General features: G+C 47.3%; 2 protein-coding genes across 5 annotated transcripts in view; both read right to left on the bottom strand.

Moving 5' to 3' along the window:
* Nucleotides 1-24,831, bottom strand: part of RADIL (Rap associating with DIL domain) — a 74,668-nt gene extending 49,837 nt beyond the window's left edge. For 2 of the 4 annotated variants that reach the window (XM_049903278.1, XM_049903279.1), the window contains exons 1-2: nt 24,724-24,820; nt 19,086-19,687 (exon numbers count right to left, since the gene is read on the bottom strand). In XM_049903278.1, the coding sequence (XP_049759235.1) occupies nt 19,086-19,620 (535 nt within the window). In that variant the 5' untranslated portion in view covers nt 19,621-19,687; nt 24,724-24,820. Of the gene's footprint in view, nt 1-19,085; nt 19,688-24,723 lie in introns of all 4 variants that reach the window. The other 2 variants (XM_049903281.1, XM_049903280.1) reach the window with 2 other exon arrangements.
* On the bottom strand, nt 9,994-12,958 carry PAPOLB (poly(A) polymerase beta). Its single transcript, XM_049903290.1, is given in 2 exon segments — nt 9,994-10,679; nt 10,681-12,958. Coding segments are annotated over 2 exon segments (1,920 nt in total). The 5' UTR covers nt 12,556-12,958; the 3' UTR covers nt 9,994-10,634.
* Nucleotides 24,832-27,916: the final 3,085 nt, after the last annotated feature.

Consider the following 27,916-nt stretch of genomic DNA (forward strand, 5'->3'; position numbering starts at 1 on the left):
TACAAAAAGAAAATCAGGAAACCAATACCATTTATAATAGCCCCCTTCCCCCCCCAAAAAATAAAATACTCAGGAGTAAATCTAACCAGGGACATAAAAGACCTACACAAAGAAAACCACAAAACACTACAGCAAGATTCCAAAAGAGAACTACATAAATGGAAAAACATACCATGCTCATGGATAGGTGGACTCAACATTGTGAAAATGTCAATTCTACCCAAAGCAATCTACAAATACAATGCAATCCCGACCCAAATACCAACAGCATTCTTTAAAGAGATGGAAAAACTAATCACCAACTTTATATGGAAGGGGAAGAGGCCTCGAATAAGTTAAAGCACTACTGAAGAAGAAGAATAAAGTAGGAGGACCTGCATTACCTAACCTCAGAACCCACTGTACAGCTAAGGTCACTGAAAGAGCACAGTACTCATACAGTGACAGATACATGACCATTGGAGCAGAATCGAGAACTCAGATATAAATCCATCCATCTACAGTCACCTGATCTTTGACAAAGGTCCAAAGTCCATTAAATGGGGAAAAGGGAGTCTTTTTAACAAACAGTGCTGGCAAAACAGGATGTCCATCTGTAAAACAATAAAACAGGACTCATACCTCACACCATACCCAAAAGCTAACTCAAAATGAATCAAAGACCTTAATATAAAACCACAAGCTATAAAGATTATAAAAGAAAAAATAGGTCAACGCTAAAGCCTTAATACACGGCATAAGTAGGATACAAACCATATTTAACAATACAAAAACACCAGAAGAGAAGTTAGATAACTGGGATCTTCTAACAATTAAACACTTATGCTCATCAAAAGACTTCACCAAAAGAGTGAAAACAGAATCTACGGACTGGGAAAAAATTTTTGGCTGTGACAAATCCAACAAAGGTCTAATCTCTAAAATCTACAGGAAAATCCAACACCTCTACAACCAAAAAGACAAATAATCCAATTAAAAAAATGGGCAAAGGATACAAACAGACACTTCACCAAAGAAAACATTCAGGCAGCTAAAAGACACGAGGAAATGCTCGCAATCACTTGCCATTAGAGAAATGCAAATCAAAACTACAATGAGATACCATCTCACCCCAACATTACTGGCACTAATCAAAAAAAAAAAGAAAATAACAAATGTTGAAGAGGCTGTGGGGAGACTGGAAGGAACTCTTATGGACTACTGGTGGGAATGTAAAATTGTACAACCATTTTGGAAAATGATATGGCGCTTCCTTAAAAAGCTAGAAATAGAAATACCATACGATTGAGCTATCCCACTCCTAGGAATATACCCTACAGAAATAAGAGCCATCACACAAATAGACACATACACACCCATGTTCACTGCAACATTATCCACAGTAGCAAAAAGATGGAAACCACCTAAGTGCCCAACAAAAAATGAATGGATAAACAAACTATGGTACATATATACAATGGAACACTATGCAATGATAAAGAACAATGATCAATCTGCAAAACACCTCACACAACATGGATGAATCTGGAGGGCCTCATGCTGAGTGAAGTAAGTCAATCACAAAAGGACAAATACTGTATGAGTCCACTATTATAAAAACTCATGAAAAGGTTTACACACAAAAAGAAACAATCTTTGATGGTTACCAGGGAGAGGAGGGGTGGGGAGGGAAAAACACTAACTAGACAATAGGTAAGCAGTAACTTTGGTGATGGATAAGACAGTACACAACACTGGGGATGCCACCACAACTTCACCAACACAAGGCCATAGAAGCTTCATAGGTACATCCAAACTCCCTGAGGTACCAAATTACTAGGCTGAGGGCTAGGGACCATGGTCTTGGAGGACATCCAGCTTAATGGGCATAACATAGTTTATAAAGAAAATGTTAATGTTTTACACTCTACTTTGGTGAGTAGCACCTGGGGTCTTAAAAGCTTGTGAGTAGCCATCTAAGATACTTCACTGGTCCCACCCTGTCTGCAGCAAGGGAGAATGAAGAAAACCAAAGACACAAGGGAAAGATTAGTCCAAAGGACTAAGGGGCCACAACTACCACAAGCCTCCACCAGACTGAGTCCAGCACAACTAGACAGTGCCCAGCTACCACCACCGACTGCTCTGACAGGGATCATAATAGAGAGTCCTGGACAGAGCTGGAGAAAAATGTAGAACAAAATTCTAAATCACAGAAAAAGACCAGACTTACTGGTCTGATAGAGACTGTAGAGTATGGCCCCCAGAGACCATTATAGCTCATTAATGAAGTCACTCATGAGGTTCACCCTTCAGCCAAATATTAGACAGGCCCATAAAATAAAATGAGATTAAATGGACACGGCAGCCCAGGGGCAAGGATGAGAAGGCAGGAGGGGACAGGAAAGCAGGTAATGAGGAACCCAAAACTGAGAAGGGGAGACTGTTGACATATCATGTGGTTGACAACCAATGTCACAAAACAATATGTGTATTAATTGTTTAATGAGAAACTAATTTGCTCTGTAAACCTTGATCTAAAGTACAATTTAAAAAAATGAAAGAAAAAAAAAAAGAAATGCTGCATCTGCAATACTTTTGAGAGCACAGAAGATGCCACTGTGTGGAAAATATGGACGCTGGCGGCTCAGAGCTGAAAAGTGCGATAACATGAAGAGTTAGACTCTGGATTTACTTTACTCATATTTTTCTTTATATATATGCACAAAACTAATACCAGCTAAAATCCATGTCTAAATGTATCTTTAAATTTATTAGAGGTCTTTCAGTAAGTACAAAAATAGAAATCTAAGGTAAAAAGAAAGCACCCTGTCATTAAAAACATAGTGTTTTGTTGTTGTTGTTTCATATTAGTGGTAAGTAAATATTACTAACCTTATGATCAATGACATCTTTTATTTGGTAAAATACAGTTATACAGGAATGTGTATTGCAAAATAGTTCCTAAAACCAAACCCAATGCTGTCAAGTTGATTTCGACTCATAGCTACCCTGAAGGACAGAGTAGAGCTCCACCATAGGGTTTCCAAGGAGCACCTGGTGGTTTCAAACTGTCAACCTTTTGATTAGCAGCCATAGCTCTTAACTACTATGCCACCAAGGTTTCCTAGTGCTTTCAAAACATGCACTGCCTAATCCACACCATGGAATATTATATAACTACTAAAAAGTATGAATGAGAACTACAGTCAATGGCATAGAGAAACTTCTGAAGAGGGACTGGCAAGAAAAGCAAATTACCAAAAACTAAGTATGTGATTCCATTTTTTTAAACATAAACTTTGACAAAAAAAACCCCACAAATCTGTACATATGTCTGTGTATATGTTTAAGGAGTTCTGTGAGTATTATATAAACACAGGAAAAATACAGAAGGCCACTGTGGTAGGCAGAATTCTAAGAGGGCCACTATGATCTCTGCCCCATGGTACCACTCTCATGATTGTGTCACATGAAAAAATAAACTTTGCAGATGTAATTAAGGTTATCAGTCAGTTGCCCTTAAGACAGGGAGATTATCCAGGTGAGCCTAACATAGTCACACAAGGTCCTCAGAAGAAGAAAATTTCCTCCAGCTGGTCACAGACAAGAAAGAGTGATTAGAAGTTTGAGAGGGTTTGATGTGAAGGAAGTTCTCCTTTGCTGAGTTGGGAGGGGACCACAGGACCACAGGACAAAGACCTGAGAGCAAGCTCTAGGAGCTGAGAGTCGTCCCTGGTCAGGAGTCAGCAAAAACGAAACAAAGCAAAAAAACCAAAAAATGGAAACTTCATTCGTACAACTCCAAGAAACTGAATTTTGCCATCAACCACCCAAGCACTTGAAAGGGCTGTAGCCCTGGTTGACATCTTGACTGTAGCCATGTGAGACCTGTGCAAAGAATCTATCAGACCCGTGGAAACTGTGAGATAACAAAAGGGTATTGTTTTAAGCTGCTAAATTTGTGGTAATTTGTTTCACTGTAGTATACACTAATACAGGCTTTACAACCTGGAAATGGGGTGCTGCTGTAACAAACACATAAACTGTGGAATTTGTTTTAGACTCGGACAGTGAGTAGTGGTAAAAAAAAAAAAAGGAGCATGGTAGAAAAAGACTAGACTGCCTTGAACAGAGTGTTAGTGTTAGTTAGAAATGTGAACGGTAAAGATGCTGCCGGTGAGGGCTCAGAAGGAAGTGAGGAGCGTTAAAAAGAAATTTTAAATCATCTTAGTGAAAGCCTAATTTGATATGAACAGACTGTTAGTACAAATCTAGATTTTAACCATGCTGCCAGTGAAGGCTCACAAGGAAGTAAGGAACATGTTGGAAACTGGACAAAGGAGGATCCTTATTAAGTGATGTTGGCAGAATGCATATAGAAAACGTGTTCTGTAGCTATGTAGAAAGCAGAACTTATAAGGAATTAAACTAAATATAAAACTAAAGAGATTTCCAAGAAAAATGATGAAGGTGCTTTCTGGTTTCTTCTTGCTGTTTACAGTAAGATGCAAGAGTAGAGAAATAAATTGAAGGGAGAACTGTTAAACAAAAACGAACAGGGCTGGATGACTGAAAATTCTCAGCCTCTCCAGATGACAAAAGATGCTGAAAGTCAGAGACGGCTGCTGAAAGTGTGGCCTGGAGGAAGGCTGAGTGTGTGACTGCCTTTGTGGAAATCTTGGGAAGATCAAAAGGTCAAGTCCTCAGCCACACAAAAGATTACAGTGTCTCTCCTAGATTTTCTTGATCAAATCAGAGGACCTCTAGAAAGGTTAAGAATACTGTTCTTCAGCCATCTCAGCAAAAGCCAAACATAGAAGGCATTATCTCTGAAAGATCTGTAATGTAGCTTTTATCTGGTGGAATGAACTTCTGTGAAGTCATGCAAGACCCACAAGGTTCTTGAGAAAATTACATCAGTAGAAACACTGCCAGCTTAGACGGAAAGACAGAGTACAAAGTGAAAGGAGGCTACTATGGGCAGCAGACTGATAAAACTACTCAACTGCAAACACATGATACCTTTCACGAGCGCGGAAGGATGACTCAGAGGGCGGAATCAAGAGCCCCAGAGAACAGAATCAAGAGCCCAGAGGGCAGAGCTGACAGATTACTCCTAGACCTTGAAATCCTTGCTATGTGGTGGCAGAATGCATATAGAATGCTAGGTTTCAAAACTGCTTAGGACTAGTAACTCCTTTTTATCCTGCATTTTTTCCCCTTTTTGAACAGAATGCCTATAACTGCCACCCTACTCCTGTCTCACCACTGTATGCTGGGAGTGCTGGGAGCACACGCTTTTCTCTTTAGTTTCATAAGTCCAGAAAAGGAGAGAAATTGTGCCCCAAGAGTTGTATTTAATAGATTATTCACTGATGCCTCATCCACACGTAAGATGATGAGATTTTGAATTTGAGTGAAGACTGTAACAGGATGAGACCTTGGGGAACTGTGGGATGAGGTAAATGTATTTTGCATGTGGGGCAGATGTAGATTGTTGGAGCCCAGAAGACTGTGGTAGACAGAATTCCAGGACAACTCCCAATGACACTCTCTCGTATAAGCTCTTCTTCTTGAGTGTGGGTGGAACCTGTGAACATGATGAATGAGATATCACTCCCATGATTATGTCTTACTATATGGCAAAGAGATTTTTGTAAATGTAATTAAGTTTACTAAATGTAATTAAGTTACAAAATTAATAATTAATTTTGTAAATGTAATTAAGTTGAGGGTAATCAAAATGGAAATTATCCAAGTGGGCCTAACCTAATCCCATGAGCCCTTTAAAAGCAGACAGGAAGTCAAATGTTCAAAGCACAAGGGGATTTGACATACCATTGCTGGCTCAAGATGCAGGAAGTCCCGTGGAAAGGATATGAAAGCAACCTCTAGTTGCTGAGAACAGCCCCCAGTTGACAGCCAGCAAGGAACTGAATTCTCCCAACAACGAGTTCGGCATTCTGGACAAGGCTACGAGCCCAGAAACTGTGGCCACCCTGAGGGCTAAGGGGGGTCAGTAAGTTGAAGCACATCAGTGCCACACAGCATGATGGCAGAGAAGCCCTGCTCTAGGGAACATACCAATGAGGGAACTTGATCATACAGTATGGGCATGCCAACTTTACTTGTTGTTGTATGCTGTTGAGTCAATTCCGACTCATAGCAACCCTACAGGACAGAGTAGAACTGCTCCATAGGGTTTCCTAGGCTGTGTAATCAACAGGTCTTTTCTCCCATGCAGTTAGCTGGTGGATCTGAACCACAGACCTTTCGGTAAGCAGCCAAGCACTTAACCATTGCGCCACAAGGTTCCTTCCAACTTTACTAGATAACACCACACTATTTACCCAAGCGGTCAAAACAATTTGCAGTCTCAATGGTAGAGTTCTCACTGCTCCTTCTCACCAAACCTAAGTATTGTTGGACTTTTAAATTTTTGTAAAAAAAAAAAATCTCTCTCTCTCTGTGGTCTTAATTTGTATTTATCTTATGACTAATGAGATTGAGCATCTTTCTGTGTAATAAGGCCATTTCTAAATCCTCCTCTGTGAAATGTCTGCAATTTTTTTTGGCTCATCTTTTATTGGGTCGCTTAAAAAAAAATTTTTTTTAATACTTTTTAACAGATTTTTTTTTTCCAGTCTTAATATACTTTGGATAGTAATCCTCTGTCAATTTTATGTATTACAAATCTCTTCTCCCAGCTTGTGGGCCATTTTTCACTTTATGTTGTCATTTGACAAATACAATCTCTTAATTGTGTCAATCTCTTCCTTTATAAACTGTTTTGTGCCTAGTTGGGAAATTCTTCCCTATGCTATTTCTTATTAATTTCTAACAATTGTTGGGTGGAGGGTTCTATAATAACGCCCACTAGATCAGGGACGCCAAACCATGGCTAGGGAGGGAGAAATGTTTACATATTGTCTGTGGCTGCTTTCAACCTACAAAGGCAAAGCTGAGTCTCTGCAACACAGACAATGTGCCCTTGCAACACTGAAAATATTCACTACTTGGCCCTTTACAGAAAAAGTTTGCCAACCCCTGCACTTGGTTATGGTGTTCAAAAATTATTTCCCTGAAAGAGCCACATAAACCAGATACTCCATCAGCCTGAGATCAGAAGAACTAGATAGATGGTGCCTGGCTACCACCAATCACTGCCCTGACAGGGAAAACAACAGAGAATCCCTGATGGGGCAGGGGAACAGTGGGATGCAGACCTCAGATTCTCGTAAAAAGACCAGGCTTAATGGTCTGACTAAGACTAGAGGGACCCTGGAGGACATGGTTGCCTGACCCTTTGTTAGCCCAAGATTGGAACCATTCCCGAAGCCAACTCTCCAGGCAGAAACTGGACTGGACTGGACTGGACTGGACCGGACTACAAGATAGATAATGATACTGGTGAGGAGTGAGCCTCTTGGCTCAAGTAGACACATGAGACTATGTGGGCAGCTCCTCTCTGGAGGCAAGATGAGAAGGCAGGAGCTGGTGGAATGGACTGGGGGAATAAAGGTGAAGAGGAGGAGTGTGCTGTCTCATTATGTGGACAGCAGCTAGAAGTACACAGCAAGGTGTGTATAACTTTTTGTATGAGAAACCGACTCGATTTGTAAGCTTTCACTTACAGCACAATAAATAATTTTAAAAAATTCTGTTTCCCTATGTTTTGTCTCCTTGATACCAATTAAAGAGCTGTTTTAAAATCTCCTATAATAATGATCAATTTGGCATTTCTGTACATTTGTCCTTTGTTATTTTACATTGAAGGTAATTTATTGAGTGTAAACAAGCTTTAAATTGTCCTATTTTTCTGGTGCATTCTTTCTTCTATCATGAATGCAGTAGCACTTTTCATCCCTGGTCATTGTTTTAACCTTGAAATCTGTGTAAATGATGTTACTATACTGGCTTTCTTTTCATTAGCATATCTTTTTCCATGCTTTTACTTTTCTGTCCTTTCATTTTGGGTGTGTCTCGTAAATAAAACAGCATACAGCTGAACATTGTTTTTCCATGGAGTTGGACAATCTGTCTTTTAATCAGGAAGTTTGGTTCATTTACTGTGGTGACGAATATATTTGGTTTCATTTCTACTGCCTTAGATTGTATTTTCTATCCTATTCTTTCTATGCACCCCCCGCTTCTTTCTTGCCTTCTTTTGGGTTAAGATTTATTAATTCCATTTTTTACTTTTATTGAAGTCATAGTCCTTTCAGTGTTTTCTTTTAATATTACAGCATGCATTCTCGACTTCAGAAAATCAAAAAGCACACCAGCGTCTCCACCCTCCTCCTGAACAATGTAAATTTTCTTTTTTTTTTTTTACGGATGTGTAAACTCTATCGCCCACCCTCCTGATTTGTTCTTGTCCAGTATTTTAGTTCTGCTTTGTTTGTGCGGTGTTTATTTTTATTGTGTTTTTGAAGGAGAAATACGCCACCTGTTTTCAAAATAGTACCTGAAAAACACAACTGAGTACAAATACTATAAAACAAAGCAAACTCCAGTCATGAGACACTACGTACATCAAAAGAAAGAAAGCCCAATACTTAGGTAATGAAAAATAGAATTAAAAAGTTCCGAGTTTCCAGCTTGGAAAAACAGGTTCAGTTACATGAAAAGTTTATAAACTAAATCCCCCCTCCCCTCCATGTGAAACCAAATGACAAAGCTAGATTTGTGCATGGCAATTTCAATCTGACACCACAGCTACTACTCAAAATGCACAGATACTTTGCACACTTCACCTGATCTTATCGAGGCAGAAGGGCAGAGGCACCGCACAGGGCAGAGATGAAGGGAATGGAAGTAGCATATACTAGACATCAGAAAGTAATGGTAGAAAGCAAGCCTCAATTACTGCGGAACCTAAAAGGAAAAAGGCGATTTTCCAACTTTGGGAAATTCATCTAGAAGGACAGGGGAAGAGTTTAAGTAACTGCAGTTTACTATGAAAGACACACGAGCGGCAGAAAGAAACACAGTGGAGGACAGGGGGTTAGAACCAGGTTAGTTAGAAAACTGTGTGAAGACAGCTGGGTACACATTAAGAAAAATGAAGTTTTCAGTCATCTGCATTCACCTACATTTCCTAAAGATGGACGTTCTGCTGCCTACTTACGATCTTTCATTTTTAAAAAGCTAATTTCTAACCTTCTGATAGGCTAAAACAATGGCGTAGAAAGCTAACACGCGACAAGCGCTTGCCAGAAAATTTTTTTTATATGATTCTACACATAAAATTGACTAATTACGGTAAGCCATGTAAAAATAAAAATTGGTTTAAAATTCTTAGATTACCTTTTTGCCTACATGTTTAAAATTGGAAATTAACTTTATTACAAGCAGTTCTGTGGAGGGTACAAAACTTCTATATGCAGAGATAAAAATGGCCACTCAAGATGCACAACATGTTTCATGGGCATCACTTTTAGTAAAGGTTTAGGAAAGTATTAGCCATGCAGTCAAAATGTACCGCTGTGTGCCACGTGGCCACACGATTGTTGGTTTCAAATCAGTTAGGAAAATACTAGCATTCTCGTTTTTCCTTTTTATGAAACAATACACAGGCATACCTTTTGCATACAGGCAAGGAGAGAAAGGGGAGGCAAAAAGCTTTTTTGTTTTAAGATGAATGATTTAAGATGAATGAAGGACAAGAGAACTTAGAGTTCTGTTAGCTCAAAGAAACATTCACTGTTTGATCCCTGATTGTATACCTCAGAAACAATTCTATAAATGAAGCCAATGTATCATGTCTTAATCATGTCCCATTGAAACCAACCCCTAATTATTCTTTCCATGTCAAATAAATACACTAGGAGCTGACATTTCAAGGTTAAGCCACCTCACTGGGACTGAACTAGGTGTTCTTTTACGCTTTCTCTGAAGTATAACACACCACTGCACAATGGTATCCAATTTGAAGGTTAATAGTGAAGAAAAGTCTTCAGGAAAAAAAAAATAAAGTTCATCAAGCTGAAAAATCCAAAACTAGTTCTACTTTCTAATAAAAAACGTACATAGAAGTGCATCATCGATATAAGGAATTCTTATACAAGCCTGTATTGCGAATTTTCCAAACAATGCATCAAAGATAAATCCAGTCCAGATGTCAGTCATGTGTACAAATATAGCTGGAGGGGTTTTCTCTCTTCTCTTGTAAGGGCAGTAGTCCTTTCAAATAGTTAAGGAACCTCCTGTTGACACGTTAATAATCGGACACATTAATAACAGTAATCATAGCTGCACATACCAACCTGGACTTCAGATCAAGACTAGCCCAAAAAGGAAGTTACCAAATGAACCTGAACCCATTTTGAGTCATGCCTAGTCTGACACCCTCCACCCTACTTTCTTAGCATTTGAAGACAACAGAATGAGTTGGCAGATGTTAGTTATGGACCTTGAGGTTGTTATCAGTTCTATTTCAGCTTTATTGAATTCTTGATAACAGAGACAGGATTAGCAGGGAGAGCAGGGATATCAGGAAGGTCTATACCGGATGCTTTCTGAGATGCCAACAGCCAAGCCACTGTCGGTAGTTTCTAATTGGGCTGCACCTGTCCTTTTGTTAAGCTGTTCTTCTGTTTTGGTTTTCTTGGTCTTTTCTTCTTTTCGAGGGGAGAAGATTCTCTAGACTCCTATGATAGGATTAGGTATTTTTGTCGCTGCGTTTCCTGAAGGTCTCGGGGGATGGGTTATCAGACGTGTTGAAGAAACAACTCTGGCAACTGTGGCCCTTGGTGGCGGAGAGATGGCTGGTTGTGCAGTATTTTGAAGAATGCTTTCACTTAAAAAACTCCCCGAGCTTTCACTGGAATTGCCTTGTGGCATGGAAACCTCAGTAGCCTGAATGTTGGTCACAGATGCTGCCATTACAACTGGGCCAGGACTGCCCCTGCCCTGAGAGCTGCCTGTCAATCGACTGGTCTTCACACTGCTGGTAGATGAAGACACAGACAAGCTGTCATCACTGTCCACAGACAATTCAAGGCTGCTGTCATTCAGGGCTGTCAATTTGATGCCTTCTGCTGAACGTGTTTTCTTTTTCTGAAGCACATGATTAGGTAGGAGCTGATAAAGTTCCCTTCTCCTTAAGTGCACTGCATCAATTTTCATATCCATCTCAAACATCTTGCTGTTTATCGCTTGCCTATAAACTGTATCAGTGAAAGACTGAATATCATAGGTGAGATCAATACTGAGAGTTTCAGAATTTTCTGGTTTTTTCAACACTAACCCGATCACCCACATTGTACGAAATTCATCCTTGTCAGGATTTTCCTTGGGTGATGGAAATGACTGGGGGTTCACATGTGCCAGGGTAATGAATTCATTCTTCTCCAAGCTTCCAACCAGAATTCGGATTTTTGATTCCACCAAGCCCACCCATTCTAGATGTTGTTTTTCTGTTGGCGCACTTGCTAGAAGTACAATATAATGCTTGTACTTTTGAAAGAAGTTCGGAGCTTCAAAAAGCTTGGACCACTCTGCCTTACTCAGCAAAATTTCATGTGTGATAGCAAGCCCTTGTTTAAACTCCTCAATCATGACCATCCGTGTTGAAACAGACACGTTGTAAGTGGAGTTCTGCTGTGGATATGCTGGTGTAATTATAGGCATAAGATGGTACCTATCACTGGGGTTGACCCTTGGGTCCCATACAGGCAAATTAAGATTCCGTTCTTCAGGCTCTTTCAATAGCACTGGATTTGGCCATTCCCATTCAGAAAATACCAAGAAAAATTTACGGACAAGAGTTGATGCTACTGCATTTGGATAAAGCTGGCAAGTTCTTGCAACTAACATAGCCCAAGAAACACCTCCAAGGAAACCTAATATATTGGAATAGATATTGTGGCATTTGGCCCACAATTTGATAGCTCTCAGAGTTAACCTGAAGTTGTCAATGTTTGGTACTAAGTGTAAAATTTCATCGGTTACCCGGCAACCGTTAAGACTTCTTATGCATCTAATATCTAAATTTTTAAGCAGACTGTCATCTCTCAGGTCCAAATCTTCTGGAATAGTCTGCAGTGCTAATCTTGCAAACAAAATATCAATCTCTATCCCATCAAAACATAGTTTGATAACTGGTACAAATGCCTCTTCAACAGCCCTTAAATCTTTTACTTCTTCATGTAGTTTCAATTTATCATAGAATGAGGTGAAAAAGTCACTTCGGTCAACATGTCTTGGTGCAACACACAACGCATCAATATCGGCCCCTTTTGTATGGACTCCTAATCTGTATGATCCAAATGTGAAAATCTTTCCTCCAACACTTTCAATAACAGGCTGTGGAAGGTTCTTGCTCTCGCTGATTTCCCGTATCCACTCCTTTACCAGGTTATTTAATTTTTCCAAAATTAAAATCCTGCGCTGCAGTTCCTCTTCCTCTTCAAAAACCCCGAAGGGCTTCAGGGTTTCAATTAATTTCTGGGTAAGTATGCAGTCAGTCTCCTTGGGGGCTGCTAAACTGATCGGGGAAGAGAGGCCATAGTGCTTCTGGGGCGACGATGTCTGTGGTGGGCCCTGAGTGCTGACTGCAAACGGCATCATCACTGGCGCCGGACCCGCCGGGGCGCTGCCCCCGCCACCGCGCCCCCCGCGGTGGCCGCCCGGGTCATGATCCGCCGAGGCGGGACGGGCGGCCTGCTCTTGGCCAGTCTGACTGCTCCCGCACCGCTCCCGTCGCTTCAAGCGCGTAGCCTCCTTCCCCTTCGTCCCAACATGGCGCCCCGGCCCCGCCGCGGCCGCGTTCTAGAACGGGTCGCGCACGCCTGCGCACCGGCCGCCTGGGCGCACGGCCTCACGGGAGTCGTAGTTTTAAGGCTTCCGGAGGGCGGGCTATTTCCCCGCCACCCGCTCCCCTGGCACTGCCCTTGAAGGGTTCTCGGAATGGTGAGTAGGGAGGGGTCTGCCTTGATTTTGAACCTGCCAAGTTCGAGGTTACTCTTCCTGTTTTTACACATCCTGTTTTACATATTTACGCATATTTCTTTGCTCACCATTTCTCCTTAGGTTTCAGACCTACTTCCTTTCTGAGATCTTCAGAGACCCCTCTCCTAAAGTACATCCTTCAGAATATATTTTATAGCAAGCGTCTATTTGCAGAAAATATCTCCAGTTTTGTTTTCTTTTGCCCTCATTCCTGGATGATAGTTGGAATTGACTCAGTGGCAACTAACAACACAATTTTTGGTTGACATTTATTTTCTCTCCACGCTTTGAAGATACTATTCTGCTGTTTTCTGGTTTCTTTTGTTCCAGTTGAGAAGTCTGCAGTCAGGCTAACTGTTGTTCATCTGCCCTTTCTTTTTGCCTTTAAAAAATCTTCAGCTGAACTTGAAGACCAAAAAAGCCACAGCCACAAAAAGAAGCTCTTTGTGTTACCCTCCTCAAGACACTGTGGCTTCCAAGGCATCACATGGAACCTCAGTCTAGGGACCAAGAGGAACAGCTGGAACACATCCAGTCAGGCCTGATGGCCACAAGAGGGCACCTAGCCACTTGGCCCCAACTTTAGTGTGCCAGGTGCTGCCAGCACCCAAACTGAGCTCAGTGACACTGAGTCACATAGTGGGTCTAAGCAGGTTCCCCAGACAGGATAATTCGGCCCCCAGGAGACAGCTGGCAATGTCTGCAAACATCTGTGATTGTCACACTGAGCATCTAGTGGGTAGAGGCCAAGGATGTTGCTAAACACGCCACAGTGCACAGGACAGCCCCCACAGCAGAGAATCATTTGGCTCAAAATGTCAGTAGGGCCGAGTTGAGAAACCCACTCTACATAAACTTTTCCACCACAAGTAAAGGAAGGAAGAAAGGAAAGAAAGGCCTCCCTAGGCTGTGCTGATTTAACACTCACTCCTCCTGCGAACACAAATAAACCCTTCTATCTCTCTCTTCCTCTAGTCTTTCCCAAGCTGCTGACATAAACCACATGGCCTTGTCTCCCCACCCCCCAAAATGAGCTTAAGTGATGACTGTCTTTATCTTAGTGACAGGCTCAGAGCTCTCTCAGCAGGGCAGGAGTCCTCAGCTCCAGCCTCAGGGGAAACATGGGAAAGCCAGCCCCCTACCCCAGCTGCCCTCTCCCAGGAGAGATGCAGGAGACTTGGATGCTCTGGGAATTGAGAGTAGGGGTGGGAAGGTGGACCGGCAGCTAGGAAACAGCAGTTTTTCTGGAAAACACTGATCCATGTTGCCTGAGCTCACTGCTCAGGGCACACAACAAAGGCCCCAGTGAGCAGAGGTGGGCGGGTTCCATTTAAATCCCGCGGGGAAACATCTGGCCGCTCTCTCCTGCCAGAGCCTGTGGGGCAGGTCGGCCACAGGAAGGACGCCCACTGTGTGCTGGGAGCATCAGGACTCACTGTAGAGAACTGCAGGGCTTAGACTGAGTGCTTGACTTGAAACCAGTCCAATCAGTTAGCCCAACTTAACGTAAAACCAGTGGGAATGATGGTGACAATTATTGCTGGCGTGTTGGATGACCTGGGCACCAGGAAAGCCAGAATTAATTTGCTGACTCTGCCCTGTCCACCCTGCCCCTACCACAATCCATTGCCAGCTCCTCCACTTTTCTAGAAGTGGTCAGACCCTTCTCCCACTGGGGGCACAAGGACAACCTCACTTTCTGTCCTCCTAGAAAAGAATGGAAGTGTTAAAATAATCAAAGCACAAAAAATTTAAAGGATATAGGGTTTATTCAAGTAGTTAACCTGTATGCACAAAGGGACACTTCACTGTTTCAGAAAAAAACAAGGAGGGCCCGATGTGGGGCAGTTACAGTGAGATTTTAAGGGGAAAAGAGAAAATCGAGTAGAAAATGAACCATTAGCTAGCCTTAACATTGAGTCCCTGGGTGGCGCAAACGGTTAAGCACTCGACTACTAGCTGAAAGGTTGGCGGTTCAAACCCACCCAGAGGCGCCTGGGAAAACAGGGCTAATCTGTTTCTGAAAGATCACAGCCTTGAAAACCCTATCAATCCCAGTTCTACTCTGCACACGTGGGGTCGCCGTGAGTCCAAGTCAACTCAATGGCAACAGTCTTAATATGATTGACTGAAATCATGTCCCCCTGAGATCAGGTTTACTAGATGGGCTCTGCGACCTGGCCAGCCCCCATCATTTACATAAATCTTCAGGTGTAGTCTAGAGGTTTTAAAATAATAAAAGCATCTTGAGTACTCAGCAAATTCTAAAGCTTTAGAATTATTTCTCAAAGAGCAAAGGTTAAATTATTTGCTAAATTTTGAACAAGCTCATGGTTAACAGATGTCTCTGTCACAAAGGGGACTCTGTGCGCCCTCACGGTCACTGTGTCTCCACGAAATGTCCATCTGTTCTTGGGTGCATCTCACACTGGGCAGTGACCTTTGGGACCTTTGTGAATGTGCCTACACATGCAGAGGAATCTTCCTCCCTGCTTTTCAGTTTCTCTTGTTTCAGAAGCAATAAAATAGCCCTGCAGCATTTCCACCTGCTGGGGTAGACTGGGGGTGGACCGTTCCACCTGCACACGCTCCACACCTCTCCAGTGGGAATGCACAGAAGCGAGCGCTGCCCCAAGGCCACAGTGCGTGACCCACAGCACCCTGTGCTGGGCTGCTCAGTCAGGGGCTCACAGGCCTGCAGCAAGCAGCTCCTGTGAACACCCAGAGTCAGTTAACTGGGAGGTGAGGAATCCTCACTACTGTAGTGAGTGAGGCCCAGAAGTGAGCACACATGTGAAAAAGGCTGTAAAGAACGGCTTCCCTCCAGGGAGAGTCACAAGATCAAGGGCCTTCCCATCACTCCAGTTCGATGCCCACAGCTACAACCCTCTCCATAAGCACTCCCTCTGACTCGTCAGCCCACAACACGGAGAGAAGACTGGAGACTCCTTCAGTCTGCCTTCAGTGTCCCCACCAGAGGTGGGGAAGAGGGAGGAACACTGAGGTCTCAGAGACAGTTCTGGTGAGGCCGGACTTAATTCTCACTCAGCTCCCTTCCAGGTCTGTCGTTCTGAGGAGGCATGAGATAACCTTACAAGTGGGGTATTAAAGGAATGCGTATCATCAGAAAAACCAAATGCAGCCTCTCACCCAGTCTCTGGATTCCAAGTCAGACTGGGCCTCTGCCTGCTGGGTCTCAGTTCTGAGCAGACTCTGAGGGGCGTAAGGAGTATGTTTCCAGCATCTTCCTCAGCTAACCCAGCCTGTAAGCAGGGTCCAGCTCATCCATTTTGTGTCTCCAGGGCCTATCACAGCCCCAACTCAATGCTGAGGCCCAGAGAGCACTTTGTAATGTGCACCGTGCACACGCTGGGGCCGCCTGTCTGCTCTCAATCACCCAGCAGCCCTCCACAAGCCTGTTTGTGCTGGTTTACCATCAGTGGAGGTCACTCTATGGCTGTGGGAGTACAGGAGGGCCCTAAACCATACCCAGAGGACAAGGCCAACACGGCAGGCCAGCTCCCTGGGGCTCAGGTGCCTGCCCTGGGCAGTAACACAGCCCTCTTCTGGCCAGGAAGTATATCAGTAGACTGGTCAGGTTAGTGGACTCTTCCTTTCAGAGGAAGAGTAGCGATGGAGCACTTCTCTTGCATCAGTTAACCTACAGGTACAGCTCTAAAAGGGGCCAGGGAACACAAAGCCAAGTCCAGCTTCCTGCCACGTGATATCTGCCCACTGTCCTACACCAGCCATCACCCACAGCAGGAACAGCACCTGCTTGCCAGGGCCCACCTCAACCAGGTACGGAGAGCTTCCCCTGACAACAGAGCACCCCAACCTCAGGACAGGTGAGGCGGATTTATGTCCAGGCTGCAGACCATAGAGACAGCCCCCTCAGCCCCCTCGCCCCGACAGGTGGGGCCTTTGCCATCCATGCAGCAAAGAAAAACTGGGCAGAAGAAAGGCCACAGTCTTCGTCTTACATCAGAGAGGCTTTGTCTTCGTGAAGAAGACCGGCTTCATTCAACCACCTGATGCTTCCCTTAGTAGGTTTTCTCGGCCTCTCTGAGTTCTTGTAGAATGAGGTGCAGCAGGAACAAAAGTGCTTAGGATCATGGCCAGGCAGGGATAGGCAGAAGAAGCAAACCCCTGAGCTCAGGGGCATGTGGGGAAGGGCACAGTCCAGCCAGGTAGAGGCAGTTAGGGGTGCTTGTCTGAGGAGACTTCCAAAACAATAATAAAATCAACTACAAGTTGGTCTGCTTATCATCAGCTCGTGCCAGTGACTTTAAATAATGGCAATGACAAAAGACTCCTCCCCACCAGGGGACTGTTCCCACTGCCCACCTCACCCTGTCCTTGACATAACTGCCTGTGTGTGCGTGCGCAGGACAAACTAACAAACTACCATGTGCAAGAGAATGTTCGTAGTAATAACGGTGATGATAATGATAAATAGCTATAACTTACTGAGTACTTCCTGTATGCCCAGCAGTGGGCTAAATGCTTCTCTCTCTTTCTCTCTCTCTCTCACACACGCACACGCGCGCACACACACACACACACACAAAACTTCATTTAATCCTTACATGGCTCTGTGAGGGAGGCATTATTATCCCCATTCTCCAGATAAGAAAACTGAGACCAGAAGAGGTGACATAATTTGCCTACAGTAATACAGGGACCACTATGCTGCTTGACTCCCAGGCTGGCGCCCCCGGAGCTGTGCAACACCATGGTCCCAGTCACAGAGGTAGGCAGCTCTGGCCCATCAGGCCGGCCACTCTGCATACCACTTGTCTTCACTCACAGAAGGTACCAGGAGGGCACCGCACTAGACACGAAACTAGAGAAAAGGCGCACCTACAGCACCTCACAGGTTCACACACACAGGTCAGGGAGGACGCAGGCCCCTGCAGCCCTGAAGCCTCATCAACTCAAGCAATCAGTCACATTAGGCCAGTGAACATCCCCGTTGCTTCTGGACAACACTGGCCAAGTTCGTTTTCTTGGGTAAAGCAACCATGTTTTGCAGAAAACTGAGAAGAAGTCAAATACGATCTGAAATACATTTAAGAATCTTTTGGAACTCAACAAAATGATTTGTCACGGTGCATACACAGTAAAATAATTCTTCCACCGATTCCATAATGACCCACACAAAATAGCGGGGCGGCCAACCACAGCATTCTCGAACTGGAGGGGCAGGAACTCAGACCTGCTACCTACAGCTGTGTCCTCAGATGGGACACTTACTTCTCCTAGGCTGGGCTTTCCTCCCTCATGCACACCCAAAAGCACCCAGTCTCCTCTGCAGACCATGGCAAAGCCACCCTGCACAGCCGTGTATGTTCCGGCCCCCGCAGGCTTCCTTCACTGCCTTTTCACCTCACTGCCCGTAAACCCCCATGCTGTCTCAGCTAGGGAGGGAAGCTCTGTCAGGAGTCTGTCACCTTACATGAAACCTCGTGTGCCCACATTTCCACACATAACGAGAGGACTGCCAAAGAGCTGGACAATGACCTGATTGAGCAAAAGGATATAATGAAGTCCCTGAGTGATGCAAAAGGTTAACACCCTTGGCTGCCAGTTGAAAGACTGGAAGTTAGAATCCCCAACCGGAAGCACCTGGTAAGAATATAGTAGTAGCCACCAAGACAGACCTGCAAGCATTCTGGAGCAGGGACGAGCTGCAGGTATGCACCTGCAATTTCCAAGACAGCAAGGGTGAAAACAGTGGATTTCAGATGATAGAACAAAGGCTCTGGTCCCCCTCCTCCAGAGCAAACACCTCTCCATACATTTCCCTTGCATGTACTTGTGCCCCCAATTAGCCCCACAGTGCCCCCCCACAGACCCTCACCTGCTGTGATGATGTCCACGACCCTGCAACCACACCACGCCCCCCGACCTGCTGTGATGGTGTGCACATCCTGCACCCACCCCATGCCCCCCACCTGCCATGACGGTGTCCACACTCTGCACCCACACCACACCCCCACCACCTGCCGTGACAGTGTCTACATCCTGCACCCACACTGCGCCCTCCCACTACCTGCCGTGACGGTGTCCACATCCCTGCACCCACCCCATGCCCCTTACTTGCCGTGATGGTGTCCACATCCCTGCACCCACCCCGAACCCCTCACCTGCGGTGATGGTGTCCACATCCCTGGCAGCCAGCTCTTCCACGTCTGACCTCTTCCTGAGCTCAAACCTCCGGGACAGACCTTCTCGGGGTTTCCAGAGCTCCTGGATCAGGAGGGGCTTCTCATTGTCCCCAAAGACCCGGAAACACTCAGCCTGCCACCGCTGTCCGGTGCCGCCAGCCCGCCCCACCGTGTCACACAGCACGTACTGGCTGGCACACTCAGGGCTCAAGGCATAGCGCTCCAGTGCCTCCTTCACCAGCTCCCGGGCACTGGAGGAGGCTGTGGCTAAGACGCTCTTGTAGTGGGTGCCCGTGCAGACACTGTCCCCAAACACCTTCAGGACGCCCGGGGCAGAGAGCTGGGTGGACAGCTCAGCAGGGTCATCGTTGGCGCCTGGGCTGGACAGGGGGGGTTCCAGGTCTCGGTACTTGTAGCTCAGTGTCCGTGAAAGCATGCTGGACAGCAGCTGGCTCTGCCGCTTCAGCTTGCTTTTGGTGGGCGGAGACATGATGAAGTGCGTCCCATAGAACATGGTGCGGACGTCTTCATGGGCAAGGCCGAGGGCTTCAGCCGAAGGGTGGGAGAGGCCACGTCCTAGGCTAGGAGGAAAAGGAAGCAGGGTGAGTATCAGTCGCCATAATGCATCACAAATCAAATGAGGCCCCAGTGGGTCCTGGTGGACTCCATCTGTCGTTTAGGGCCCAGGGCCCCAAAAGGACCCGCAGTATGCCACCCTGGGCCAAATCACAGCAGACCACACCACCCAGGTGGAGGATGTGATCCAAGCCTGCAAGGACGGCAGGAGATGGGCAGGTTTCAATGGGCAGAAATGCCCTGCAAGGAAATTCATTACTAAGAAGCATCTGAAGTCATCGAAGGTAGGACTCACTCTGCTGTGGAGCTTGGGTTCCTACCAAGTGCTCAGCACAATGTGCTACATATAGTAGGCACCCAAACTTCCACAGGCTGGCTCCGTTTAAGGTGAAGAGAGCTCACCTCCCAGCATGGAAAGGGGGTATCGCACCCAAAGAAAAGTTATGAACTACTTGGAGTAATGTCCTCTCCCTCACTGCAGATGCAACTTCTCCGGGCCAGCCTCAACACCACGTTCTAGAATGTGGATGTTTATCACAAGCTTAAGTGGAGCTCAGAAAACAGGCAACACCTCAGAGGGGCAGTCCATCCACTAAGCAATGAGCAACCAGACATAGGAGATACAAATCCCAAAATGCTACTCCTTGATGACCAAGACAAAGACATCCACCCTGGCTGGAAGGGGACGCTTGTCTGGGACGGCAGCACGAGAATGTCGGATGACCACAGTAGACACAAAGGGCCTCCCAGAGCCGGAAGCACGCCTGGAATGCGTGCACTCCACCCACCATCGGGCCTGACGCGGAGGCCTCTCCGGCCAAAGAGAGGCAAACTTGCTGGGGGAAATTAGAAAACAGCCCCGGGGAGCTCTGGTGTGACAGAGAATCACAACTTCCATGCACTTAGAGCTCCAATAAGCTCACAGTTCTAGAAACATCTTAATCTCCCTCACAAATCTGCGGGAATTGAGGGCACAGAAAAGGAAGATGGCTCCCCACCTTACAAAGCCTACAGCCTTTCAACAAACCTACGGAATACTGAGAAACTGCACACATCTCCTGAGGACCACATCGCAGACAAAAGCAGACAGAGAACAGTCTACTTTCTAGGAGATTCTGGAAACAGTGCCCAGGTCCCAGTGAAAACAGCACGGGGCACCTGCCACTGCGAGTGGTGTCAGCACTAAACTCAGTTGAAGCAAATTAATATTTCTCAGGCCTGACTCACTCATAGTTCCATGGGCAAAGGACAGGGACAAGTCACCTGGAGGTGACTGCCAGGGAAGGAGAGAGTAATGAGAGAACCCCCAGAAGAAGGGGAGCCACACCAACCTTTAGGGGACTAACAGGGAAACTGTCACAAAGCTGGCGCTGTGAGTGTTTTTCTTCCTAGCTCTCCACCTAGGCTCCAATCATCCAGGCCCCCACTCCCAAGGCTGAGATGCAGATCGCCACTCACTCCCACGAGAACCAGTCTCAGTATACCAGCACCATACACGCTCAGAGGACCTTGAACTCATCAGGCATGTACCAGGGCCCACGGTTCTGAACACTACCGTCTGCCCTATGGGGGAAGGGTGTGGGGAGAGGTGAACACGCCTCCTGTTCCTATAACCCACTGCTACGGTTTACAAGTGCAAAGCCTTCACAAGGTACCAGCTTTCTGAAGACTTGGACTTGCTTGAAAACAGTTTAGAGTCACGGATATTCCAGTACTGGCCCTAAGCAGAATGAACGTATGAGGTTTTCTCTGGAGTCAGTGAGTAAAAACTATACAGGAGTAAAGTCAAAGGCCTTGTTTCTCCTCTCCTAAGGAATGTGTAACAAGTGTCCCTGTCCAATGCTGAGAAGCCTGATCACTGGCTCTAGCTCCCTTCACAAACCTGTCATAGACCTGAAGTTACCTTACGAGAGCATCTCCACATGGTGCTCACATGACCAACACATGGCTCTGCCTAAGCTTGCCACCCCACAGCTTCACCACATGACAAACACGTGGCTTTGGCTCGGTGTGCCACCCCACAGCTTCTCCATATGGCATTGAGATGACAAACATGAGACTCTGTCTCGATGTGCCACGCCACAGCTTCACCATATGATGCTCACGTGACATACATGCAGCTTTGCCTCAGTGTGCCACCCCACAGCTTCACCACATGGTGCTCACATGACAAGCAGGTGGCTTTGCATCAGTGTACCACCCCAGAGCTCCACATCACCAATGCTAGGCTGGGCCCAGTGGTCAGTTAGCAAAGGAGCACTTGGTGTCAGAGGACAAAACCCCTGCAAGCAGCCTCTCAAGCCACTTACTGACCATCCCTGGAAGTCATGTGGTCCTGCTTCCAAAATTTCCAACACGTGCCTCTCACAACACTCCTTGCTTAGAAACCTCGTGGCCCCGAGACATGCTCAGAGGAGCTGGCCCTTCCTAAGCCCCCCCCTTTAGCTGGCCATGGTTTTCACACACCCGTAATGTGCACGTCTGTCAGAGCCAGGCTTTGGATCCAAACCCAAAGTGGTCAGCGATACAGCCTCCATCTTTAGAGAAAATGTCTGAGTGTAAATTTAAATATGCTGCTGAAAACCGAGGAAACTGTCAGTGGGGAAAAGCCCCATCGCACAAGAACTTAAAAAAACCACACACACAAAGGTGAGGTGAACCAGTATCTTGTACCAAGAGGTGGATCCAGGTTTTGTACAGTTTGAAGCTTATACAACTCCAACTCACAGAGACCCATGTGTGTCAGAATAGAACTGTGCTCCATTGGGTTTTCCATGGCTAATTTTTTGAAAGTAAACTGCCAGGCCTTTCTTCTGAGGCATCTACAGGTGGACTTGCACTTCCAGCCTTTTGATTAGTAGCCAAGCACTTAACTATGCCACCTAGGACTTACACAATTCTGCTTTAACAGAAAGAAATAGAAGCTACAAATACAAAACTGCTAGGTCCTCTTCCAAGGCCCTGGAAGAGGCTGTGCAAAGGCCCTGGAGCTTCCACTTCCTGGGTGCACTGGCCTCCTCTACCAGGCCCCTCCCACCCAGTAGTCTCCTGTGCTGGGTTCCACGACTAAAGCCAAGTGAGCAAAATCATAGAGAGGGGAGAACATGTAAAAAGGTAGAGTGGGATTCACTCCTTCCCAGGAACTCCTTCTTAAGCCCAAGGAGCCCCTGCCAACACAAACCCTTTTCTATTCTGGACTTTTCAGAAAGCTTTTTTCTCCTCGAGTTCATGTCTCACTGCAGCCATTTAGGAGGGTCACTACTGAGAGCAGCCACTTGTCCTCACCCTCCTTCCTTCATAATTACAGAATGCCTGGTGCATCCTTGGTCCCTGGGTGTGGCAAACGGTTTGCACTTGACTAACCTAAAGGTTGGCAGGTCAAACCCACCCAGGGGCACCATGAAAGAAAGACCCGGCAATCTGCTTCCATAAGGATTACAGACAAGAAAACACTATAGAGCACTTCTCTGTCATGTGGTGCAATCTATGTGTCAAAATATCATGGATCCACTTTTTAAAAGGGTAAGAGCAGGGCAGGAGAATCCTCCTGAGCGGCTGGGTAACCAGATCTGTTTTTTGGAAGCATGACCTGCCTTCTCCTTCTCTGCTCTCACACAAATACTTGGGGCCCAGAGAATCAGGGTGTGTGACACGGGCTGCTGCTGCTCTGAGTGAATGTTTTTCTCTTAAGAGTCCAATTTCTGATGCAAAACAAGCTCAAGTCACACCAGCGGGTGCAGGGAGAGAGGTCAGTGCAGGGTTGACAGAATGGGTGGAGGGACACAATAGTTCCAACACTGCAATGTGAAAGCCATTATAATTTCCACCGGTCAGGGACACGAAGCACCGGGACTCCCATGAGACAGCTCACAGAACAGTTATTCCTACCTTCTATGCATCTGATCTTTGCAGCTCCAGCCCAAGGGCTGCTTTTAAATACACAAATAATTTGCTGTCCTTGTTGTTAGGCACCAGTCGAGTCGATACTGACTCGTGGTGACCACAGGTGACAGTGCAGAACTGCCCCATGGGCCTTCATAGGCTGTAATCTTTCTTTACCGGAGCAGATGGCCAGGTCTTTCTTCCGCAGAGCCACTGAGTGGGTAATCGCCTTTAATTCTGATAAGCCAGCCTCTTGAGAGAGGACTGCCCCCTCCCCTCATGGTATTAGAAGCTGGCTTCCCTCCCAAGGAGGTTCTGCTCCTCTGGAACGCACAAGAGGTGGCCTGTGATAGCTGGGGACACCTGTAAGCTCCGGCGACTTGGAACATTCTTCTCAGCAATTCAGATTAATCAAACACTTGACGGGTGACAGAGGTTTGGCAGGCAGGTCTGCAGCCCCCCTCCCCCCGCGCGCCCCGCCAGCAGCTTCTTCATGGGAAAGAAGCCACTTTCTTCCGAGGGGCTTAGATACGGGGAGGAGGGATCCCCGAAGCTCCAGGCGAGCATCCATCTCCTTGGATGCACCGTGTTTGGGGGGCTGAGGGCGGTACAGAAATAGCTGGGAAACAATGCTTTCTACTGGCAGAAGTGGGGAACAGAGAAACCAGAGCAGACTGTGGGCGGGGGGCGTACCACGAGTCTGGGGAAAAAGTGTGCAGACCCCGCCCGTGGCCCATGCGGCTAGACCGCCCCCTCCGACGGGACAGCCAGGGAAACTGAGGCCCGGGAAGTCACCTGGGGCTGGGGAGGGGAGGCCATGACCGACGACCAGGCTCCAAGGGTCGCAGGGAGCTGTGGCCGCAGCCCACCCTCGCGGCCATCGGGTGCCGCCGCCAGGGCCGCGCCCGCTGCCTCTCGCTCCTAGTCTGTCCCGCGGCCCCGGCTGGTTTCCATGGCAACCAAAAGCCCGGCTCTGCACCCCAATTCGCGGCCGCTAAAATGCCGCTGGAAGTGTCCCGAGCGCGCGCCTCGCGCCCCCGCCCGGCCGCCGCAACCCTCTGCAGCCCCCCTCCGCGACCCGGAGCCCGCCGGCCGCCAGGTACTCCCCACTGTCCGCGCCCCGAGGTGCCTGGCCCTCCTCGCGCCGCCCCGCTCTCACCTCCGGCCCCACCGCCGCCGCCCGGTTCCCGCGCGGCTCCTCAGCGCAGTTGGCCCGGACCTCGCGCGGCGCCTCCTGCCGGCGCCCGGCGGACTGGGCAGGGCCTGCGGGAGGGCGGAGCCTGCAGCAGTCGGGCCCTACGGGAGCGGAGCCTGCGGGGAGAAGCGGGCTATGCACAGCGCCTCCTGCCGGCGTCCAGTAGACGGGGCGGGGCCTGGAGGAGAGAAGAGGCGGACTGTGAGCTGGCACCTCCTGCCGATGCTCAGTTGATGGGTTGGAGTCTGTGGAACAGGCTAACAGGCCTAGAGGAGAGAAAACGCGGGCTGTGCGCAGCGCCTCCTGCAGGCATCCAACGGACAGGGCGGGGCCTGCAGGGTGGGGGGGGCCTGCAAGGAGAAGAGGCGGGCTGTGCGCTGCTCCGCCTACCGGCGTCCAACGGACGGGGCGGGGTGGGGGCGGGGCCTGTGGGGAGGCGGAGCTTTGAGGGGAGAAGAGGCGTGCTGTGCGCAGCGCCTCCTGCCGGCGCCCAATAAATGGGGCGGGGCTTAGAAGGGAGAAGAGAAGTGGCGTCCACTGGACAGGGCAGGGCCCGTGGGGCGGGGCCTGAGGAAAGACAAGAGGGGGGCCGTGTGCAACACCCCCTGCCGGTGCCCAAGAAACGGGGCGAGGCCTGAGGAGTGGGGCGGGGCCTGCAAGGAGAAGAGGAGGCGGGCTTTGCTCTGCACCTCCTGCCGGTGCCCAATGAAAGGGGCGTGGTGAGGAGGGGGCAGGGCCTGTGGGAAGGGCGGGGCTTTGAGGGGAGAAGAGGCGGGCTGTGCACAGCACCTCCTGCTGGCGCCGGACAGATGGGGCGGGGCTTATGGGGCAAGGCCTACGGATAAGGGTGGGGCTTGGGAGAAGAGGTAGGCGGTGCAGAGCGCCTCCTGCTGGCGCCCAACCGACAGGGCGGGGACTGTGAGGAGGGTGGGGCCTGTGGTGATAAGAAGCCGGCTGTGCCCAGTGCCTCCTGCCAAAGGATGGGACGGGGTCTCAGGCGGGGGTGGGGGCAGGACCTGGAGGGGAGAAGAGGCGGCTGTGCGCTGGCGCCTCCTGCTGGAGCTCAACAGATGGGGCGGAGCCTGCAGAGGTGGGGACAATGCGGAGAGGCGGGGTCAGCACTATGCCCAGGTGCCACCTGCCCGGCTTGGCGCTTTGCAGAGACAGGCTATGCCTGCACCAACTTTCCAGCTGCCCAATGACAGGGCCAAGAAGGGGTGGAGCAGACTAAAGTGAGCGCTCAGGGGAAGGGATCTTAGATGTCCACGCATACGACACCTTGAAAAGGAACATGGGTGGTGGGTTCCAGACTCTTCCACAATCTGCCCCGCGTCCAGCAGCCAGAGTTTAAAAGACAGATCAGATCATGACACTCTTCTGCTTAAAAGGTTGAAATGCTATAAGTACTTCTCAAAGACACATCTTTTTGTGTGTGTGTGTGCTTTAGATGGTTTACAGAGCAAATTAGTTTCTCATTAAACAATACACATATTGTTTTGTGACATGAGTTGCCAACACCGTGACATGTCAACACTCTCCCCTTTTCGACCTTGGGCTCCTCATTTCCATTTATCCAGCTTTCCTATCCCCTCTTGCCTTTTTCTTCTTGTCCCTGGGCTTGTGTGTCCGTTCAGTCTTGTTTTGTTTTATGAGCCTGTCTAATCTTTGGCTGAACGATAAACCTCAGGAGTGATTTCAGTACTGAGTCAAAAGGGTATCCGGTGGTCATACTCTTGGGGTTTCTCCAGTCTCTGTTAGATCAGTAAGTCTCATCTTTTTTTGTGAGTTTGAATTTTGTTCTACATTTTTCTCCAGCTCTGTCTGGGACCCTCTGTTGTGACCCGTGTCGGAGCAGTCGGTAGTGGTAGACAGGCACCATCTAGTTGTGCTGGATTCAGTCTGTAGGAGGCTGTGGTAGTTGTGGTCCGTTAGTCCTTTGGACTAATCTTTCCCTTTTGTCTTTGGTTTTCTTCATTCTCCCTTGCTCCAGATGGGATGGGACCAGTGGAGTGTCTGAGATGGCCGCTCACAAGCTTTTAAGATCCCAAACGCTACTCACCAAAGTAGGACGTAGCGCATTTTCTTTATAAACTATGTTATACCAACTGAGCTAGACGTCCCCCAAGACTATGTTCCCCAGCCCTTAGCCCAGTAATTCAATCCCTCAGGGAGTCTGGATGTGTCTATGAAGCTTCTATGACTTTGCCTTGGTCAAGTTGTTCTGACTTACCCGATGTTGACAAAGACATTCTTTTGCACCACTCACAGTCTAGACTTGGAGATTCAAGTGGCCAGCTAGTAAGGCGTAGAATTCTGGCCTTGGGAGTGATTCTTTTTGCTAACAGCTGTTGAGGTATACAGTTTTATCGTAATGACACCATATTCATTATATGGGAAGGGGCAGGCAACAGACATTTATTGGGGCTCTGGCAGCGCAGTGGTTAAGCATTTGGCTGCTAACCAAAAGGTCAGCAGTTCGAACCCACCAGCTGCTCCTTGGGAACCCTATGGGGGCAGTTCTACTCTGTCCTGTAGGGTTGCCATGAGTCAGAATCGACTCCATGGCAATGGGTTGGTTTGGTTTACTATATGCCAGGCCTTATAGTAGGGGCTTTACCTAAGTCATCTCATTTAATGCTCATATCAACTCTCCAACTCTTCTGAGGCTGATGTTGTTAATTCCCACTTTTCAACAGGCTTCAAACCAGTTTGTTCTGGTTCAAATCCCTTCTGAGAATTTGCATTTCCACACCAGATATACTGAATCAGAATTTACATTTTAACAAGATCCTGAGGTAATTGTTTTTTTCCAGGTAATTCTTACATATAACAAATTTTGAGAACTACTGCTCTTCTAATAGTTCTCAGAACTGGTCCCTAACCAGCAGCATTGGGAGCTTGGTTAGAAATGCAAATTCTCAGCAGGGGTTCCAACTGGAATGAACTGGTTCAAAGCTCTGCTTTTCGGAGACTCAGAGAGGTCAGACAGCTTAGAGGAAGAGCCAAGAATTGAGCCCAGACTGTGTGATTAAGTATCTTCATGAACCTTTACAGGCCTCCCCGCAGACACACCACCGTCCCCAGCCTCCTGTGGAGGGACCTCTGTGGACATGCTTGAATAGTTCAGTTCATGTTCAAATGAACAAGGACAACCTTG

This window comes from Elephas maximus, chromosome 12, assembly GCF_024166365.1.
Source record: "Elephas maximus indicus isolate mEleMax1 chromosome 12, mEleMax1 primary haplotype, whole genome shotgun sequence".
NCBI classification, from domain to species: domain Eukaryota; kingdom Metazoa; phylum Chordata; class Mammalia; order Proboscidea; family Elephantidae; genus Elephas; species Elephas maximus.